We start from the raw sequence: 6,736 nt of genomic DNA, 5'->3' as shown, positions 1-6,736 counted from the left end.
TGCTATTAGTATTACCAATTACTTTGTAGCGCGATCGGCGAGATGCGCTACTGTGCCGCGCCGAGCTGCCATGAATTGACATCGTCAATTAACAATTACTATTAGTTTCAACTGTACTTTGAGCAGGGGTGTAGGAATGATTTTCTTCATGGGGGGGGGGGGGGGGGGGGGGGGGGGCCAAATTCTAAATATTTTTTGGCGCCAAAGCCTGAAACATGAACAAAAGTAATTTCCAGAAAAACTCGTTTCCGAGCTCGTATTGCGAAGGGCCGGGAGGCCTGTCTTCAGAGATCGCATTACAAAGGGAAACACTCGAGTCCAAAATCGTATATCGAACTCCGAAAACCGAAAAAAATATTTTTGGCTCATAATGATCAGGGTAGCATGAAACATGAACAAAAGTAGTTTCCAAGAAAACTTTGAAAATGTTTGACTAAATGAAAAAGTTGGCCCTTTTTGGCCCCTCGCCCCGCTTCCTACACCCCTGACTTTGAGTTATACATATTTTATACGAAAACAATAAGAATAGAAGTACAATATAATTTAACCGAATAGTTTAGGCTTACCTGGGTACATATCAGTATCACCTAATCTAGAAGGCCTGTGGTCACAGTACAGGGAGTAAGCTAATAGTTTTCTTTGATTTTCAGTTTTATCGCATCAAAAATATCCATCCCAACCGAAGATATAGCCGATTTAAATGTAAAGCACTCCACAAAACGTAATATTAATAACCGCAAAAGTCAAAACTGATCAAATGTCGATTGCAAATCTTTACATGGGAACGTGCTCGTTTCCATACTATTAGTATTACTATGGATCACATTAACGAATCTTATGCAACATGCTAACAATTTACCAATACCACTGCAAACTTCACTCGTTTGGTTCCTTTGCACAATCGGAGCAGATCTCCGCGCTCACTTTCTCTCCGTTGTGCTGGAAAGTGTAGGTGGAAGTTTTGTCTTCCTTCAGTGGTTCCTTGCACCCCAAACAGGTCTTGTAGGTTATGGGCCCTTTCCGAGTTGAGAACACTCGCCAAACTCGCTGGAACAGAGAGAAATCCGCATTCCGTTCTCTGCAGCTCATCTGCAGGAAGGAAAATGGTTATTTTCCCTTTCTTATAAACGTTATTAATCATTTATAGTAGGGAGGTGGTGCAAGTGGTAAACCAATCAACGAATATCACATCGAGCAATCAACTCCAAATATAACTGTAGCCTTTCAAAACAAACTTGAATACCGCTGAAATACTGGCACTGGCAGCGATTAAACAAGAGAAAACACCGTTAAGGGGGGGGGGGGGGGGGGGGGGGGGGGCCAATGGGTATTTTTTTGTGAAACTTGATTTCGAGATAGCAGTTATATCGAAATACCAACAAACTAGGACCAGTGACCGAACTTTTAAGGGGGTCCCGGACCCCAACCGCCAAACGGTGCCCGCGGGGCAGCCACGCACATATTTGGTGCAACTCCAAATTATATGCCCAATTTAGCCAAGTACCCTGAACATGCCCAAAACCCAGGTTTATGGTGCTCTACTTGTAGTCTGTAGATAGTGGTCTTCTGAACTCGTATATGAAATTTCATCAAGATTGGACAAAAAAGACTGAGTTATGAGCCAAAAACCATATGCCCATATTTGGGCATACGCACCAAATTTGGGAGATTTCGTCCCATAAATTGGTCAAATATCAATATTTTTGAATAAAACTTACTTTATATGAAAGGTAAGCCTAAACTACATACTTTCTGTAAGTTATAGCTTTATATGGGAACCGGTCACTGCGGCGGAAGTCACTGCGGCGGTGGACGGTACAGCGGAGGACGGTACAGCGGAGGACGGTACGGCGGTAGTTTCCAAAAAGGTTGGACGGTACGGCGGATCACATGACACCCACTTTACTTTGGACAGTACGGCGGTACTACTACTAGAAACTGTACCTAAGACAGAACTTACACATTCAACTTGTTTCTAAGTTTTGTTCTATATTCGCATTATAAGTTTTATTTTTTCTTTTCTCTTTATCATTTTGTATAATTCTTGTTAGTTTAGTTGTTACTTTTTTTATTCAGGGCTTTGCAGACAATGTAAATCGAGAATATTGAGTTGTTGAAAATCAAAAAGTGAATATAACTTGACACACTCAATAGCAATAATATCTAAATCCCAAGTGATGTGATGAAGTTGTAGATGGTGGGGTTGGAGTGTCCAAGGATAGCGGAGAACTTCTTGTTCCAGGACTCCACAAAGTTGTTCGTTCTGTTCATGTGAAAGTGGGTCCGATCGTAAGCGTTCCAGGAGAGTGGAGGGAACTTAGCTCGTCCAGTACCAGAGGAGGTGGTGAGTCCCTGGATCCATGTCGTCTGGAAGTAGGCGAGGAGGTCGTCGATGTCCAAGGTCGGTGGCATCTGGTCCAGGATACGTCCGGGACGTCCGCTGTAGGAATGTAGGCGAGGATCATCAGTCTGCGTATCCAGATCCGGCAGAGGCACATATTAGGTGCGGTAAAAAAATGGAAATTATGCGGTACCGCACCCGACTATAAAGGTAAAATGTGCGGTAAGGTGCGGTAAATTTTTACCAATTATGCGGCAAATGTGCGACGATTTTTTCGAAATTTGTGCGGGAATTGTGCGGTTTTCTTTTGTATTTTCTGAAGGACTTTGGAAATTCTAAACGTATAACCGCCGCTCTTATCAAAAATAGGTCTCTTTATGTGTTACTGAGGGTGTAGTTCTTTACTAAGTCCATGATTGAACCTATATTGAGATTCAGTTATCTGAGAACAGTGACTTGATCTGGTAGAGATCAGGAGACAGTTATTTGAAGACGCCTCTTGATAGAGTCGATCAGATCCCATGCGTGATCGCAAATATGTGACACGCTTGTTGGCATTGATCGTCAGTAATTGTAAACCATTTGATCCAAGATCCATAAAGCCCGTTGTGCAGACCGGACGCGATCTGATACGAACCAGAAAGAGGAACAAGAACTGCTCTTAGTAATCACAATGTATATGTTAAGCTCTATCCAATTTAATTTTAATTAAATTTAATTTCGAAGTAACAAAGAGGAAAATAGAACTTTTTATAGCTAATCGATTTTGTTATATTAGCAGTGCTAGGTCTATCTTATAGGTACAGTTTCTAGTAGTAGTAGTACCGCCGTACTGTCCAAAGTAAAGTGGGTGTCATGTGATCCGCCGCACCGTCCAACCTTTTTGGAAACTACCGCCGTGCGTCCTATACCCCTTTATATCTGTTTAAATGTGGATACTGAGGCGAAAAGACCACAAAAAATGAACTAAATTGCCCGTATCTTGGTTCGCGATATTCGCGGAATTGATTTCATTAAAATTGTAACAACTCAATCAGTTTTCAAAATTTTCCATGAAATTTTCGGAATCGACTCAAAAACGCATTTCCACCTTATTTTGAGAACGGATTTTTGATTTGGGCCTCCAAAAAATTTGGAGGGAAAATGTTGGAATTTGGCCGCCAAATTTTTGGCGGCCAAATACTGAAGAAATCATCCATTATTTTCTGAGATCATATTAATCACATTACGATTGGTTTTCATAACTAAACTCAATTTGAATAACATGTACCTCTCTGTGTAGAACGAGTCCCAGTTGCAGCTGCCTCGCTCTTCTTCCCGACATTATTTTTCTGGGGGAAAAGTAATTTAACCAGAATTTGCAGAAATTGCAGTTTTATTCACAAAAAGATGCAAAGTATATTATAGTATATTTGAAGCAGGACTCATTATTGATATTAACATTATTGTGTACGTCGGACATACAGTAATGTAAAGAGTTTGTTATTCTCTTACTTGTGAAGAAAGACGGCCCTCTCTTGAGCTCGTTGGGGGTAGTAAGCGTTGCAGATAATCGGCCTGAGACGACTGAAGTAAGCTTCGATCACACAAGAAAGTAATGCAGTGATTATAATAGCGAATATAGGCCATATCGAAGAAGTCTCCGTCCTCTGTGGGCTTGGCAAACATTCGTCCGTGGAGAGGTCGAATCCATCGATCTTTATCGTGTTGGAGAGACTCTGGCCTGCTGCTTCTTTCAGGGTGCTTCCGAATGAAATCCCCTGTTCCATTCCAGGGAATGTGATTCCGAAACTTGCATGTTCTTTGAATACCTCGAGAGTAATAGCAAAGAGATAGTCCGTGAGTAGGATGCCAGAGATGACAATTGCGGCACAGAGACTTGGGACACTTTCCTTAACCAAAGATATTGTTTCCTTTTTGCTTAAAATCATGCTGACTGCAAGATGGTACTTCTCATTAAGCTCCCAGCATCTCATCGGAGTCACCTTAGGCTTTTTCTCTTTCTCGCAGATCTCCTTAAAACTGTGGTTGATGGTCATGTTATCGAACGCATCATCCTTGTTAAATGAGAGTACGTAAGCATATGTATCATAGATAATAAGGATAATGCTTATGTAGAAAATCTTGGAAGCCCATCGCGCTATAACTTTCGAAGATTCGAAAGCGTGCACGAAGATTCCTTGAAGTGTCTCACGGATTCTTCGAATACTGCTTGAATCGATCTTCGCTGCAAGCATATCCAAGTCCATATTGATGAGGTCTAAGTTCGGATTTAGGTCCTGGACAATGTTTTTCAGTGCATCCAAAGGGATCCCATCAAACGCAGATATATCTACATCTGGAACATCCACTAGGTTTGGTGGGTCACAGGAACTGGAAGACCTCTTCCTATGCCGAGAGAACCAACCTCCAACCTCATTAAGAATAGCCCCTCCAGCCGCAGTTACACCATCGCAGGCAGATGATAGAATACCACCTGGGGCATTCAGCACATCTGAAATACTTTCCGCTGCTTCCTTCATTTCTTTCATCTTTTTTTCCACGTCTCGTTTCGTAGCCTCAATATCTGCTCGTGTTTCTGCAGTCGCATTCTCAATATCCTTCTCTAGCTGAGCAAGATAAGCTTTGGATGCATCGTTCACCATAACAAGGATATTGTTCAACTGCTCCATGATTTTAACAAACTGTTCCACGAACCTTTGAGCCATACTTTTCATCTCGTGGTACATGCATGTGAACGAACGGACTACCTCTTGAACATTGTGTTCTAGCGTGGAAAGTGGTCCCTCAATCACTAGCGCCAGTGCAAAGCTGAACATGAAGCTTCTCCCACGCTTTGTCAGCAGACTTGGTAAAATGAGGACCATGTTGCATCTCACCCTGGTAGAGAAGACACTGGTGAGGGCTAGTCCGGACCCCACCACTGCACCAACCCCGCCTCCCACTAGGTGACTTGTTCTCTTACTCATCAGGGCCTTCTCGTTAATGTTAGTCTGGTTGAGTCCTGCTGTCCAACAGGAGGTGTTGGTGGGACTGCAGCTAGAGTTGTCGGGTGCTGTGAAGGGTAGTCCTGCTAGTATAAGATGGGTGATGTAGAGGTAGAGAAGAAGTCCATAAATCGGACCAATCAGTAAGCCTGCTAGTCGGCGCTGTGATATATATGCTAGGAAGGCAGCGGGTGTGTAGCGAAATCTTCCAGTTTGAGATTTTTGTTCTCGGACATTGTTTACAGTTACAAGCTCGAACTTCTCGATCATAGAGCAGACATCGGCTGATGACCGAGTATCGGCAGCCATTCTTGTAACCAGATTAGAAATTATCTGATCATAAATAATGTTAATAGTAAAATATATCTGCTTATAATAATATTGATATGTGGCGCAGGCAGGGATGCAGGAATTTTTTTAAAACGAGGGGACCAAAATCTTAGAGTTTTTCAAATTTGGCACGCGCTTTGGCTACATGACAGCCTGAATTTCAAGAACAGCAAAAAGTGTAAAAGGCCTAGCCGAGCAATTTGGCAGTAAAGAACATTTTCAAACACAGTTTCAAGAAAATTAGAATAATTCGATTTCAAATGCATATTATGATTGGGGCCGAAATTAACGGGTGATACTTGATATTGACGATGTCAACCCATCGAGATCGTTGCTCTTTACTGGGCCGCGCTCAGCCTGTCATTCCGCCTAATCTCTAATATATGTTAATGAACATAATAGCCTGGGGACCTCAGGTAAGTTGCTCTGCGAAGCAAGAATGCTAGTTCGCGCGGCGCGTCGAAGCGGCGAAGTCCTCCAAGGGTGATACCTGTAAAATATTTGTATTCTCTCAAAAAAATTTCAGGAAATTTGATTCCAGAATTCAAATTTAATTGTAGCACGATGCACTACTGGGCCGCGCCGCGCATATTCTCGGCGAGATGCACCACTGGGCATCGCCGAGCTAGGAAGGATTGACATCGTGAATTAAAAATTTAGCAATGTGAAATGATAAATCCAGCAAAATTTTGTTGTGCCAATTTAAGGGTCAAAGGAAAAGTCCTGCGAATTTTGAAAAATATGCTTACAGTAATTATAGGTCTCGCTCTCAAAGAGGGTTGCTTTAACCAAAGCCCTCTCGCTTGCAGTAGCGCGCGTAACGCAGTACGCGTAAATGTTGTAGCGCGATGCGTTACTGTACCGCGCCAAGCACTCAATGAGGCTTCTCAAAGCTACTGTGCCGCGCCGAGCTGCGATGAATTATATGACATCGTCAATTAAGCGTAAATGGTAAACTCATTACAGAATACATGGCTTGGTGAACAAAAAGGGTGCAACATGCAAGGTCGGAGGAAGAATATGGAACAATCTTTGGATAATTTGTTTTAAGGAATGAATTCTAGTAATACAATGAGGA

General features: G+C 42.4%; 1 protein-coding gene across 1 annotated transcript; it reads right to left on the bottom strand.

Annotated features, from left to right (window-relative positions):
• Window positions 1-433: 433 nt before the first annotated feature.
• On the bottom strand, window positions 434-5,657 carry LOC134813086 (protein sneaky-like). Its single transcript, XM_063820765.1, has 3 exons — window positions 3,836-5,657; window positions 3,612-3,672; window positions 434-1,089 (listed from the first exon to the last, which is right to left on the bottom strand). The coding sequence occupies exons 1-3, from the start codon at window positions 5,635-5,637 to the stop codon at window positions 877-879; spliced, it is 2,076 nt and encodes a 691-aa protein (XP_063676835.1). The 5' UTR covers window positions 5,638-5,657; the 3' UTR covers window positions 434-876.
• Between the last annotated feature and the right edge of the window lie 1,079 nt (window positions 5,658-6,736).

Source organism: Bolinopsis microptera, chromosome 3 (genome assembly GCF_026151205.1).
Source record: "Bolinopsis microptera isolate Bmic1 chromosome 3, MBARI_Bmic_1.0, whole genome shotgun sequence".
Taxonomy (NCBI): Eukaryota; Metazoa; Ctenophora; class Tentaculata; order Lobata; family Bolinopsidae; genus Bolinopsis; species Bolinopsis microptera.
The sequence above is the reverse complement of the archived record's forward strand: the minus strand, read 5'-3'. Positions and strand labels throughout refer to the sequence as shown.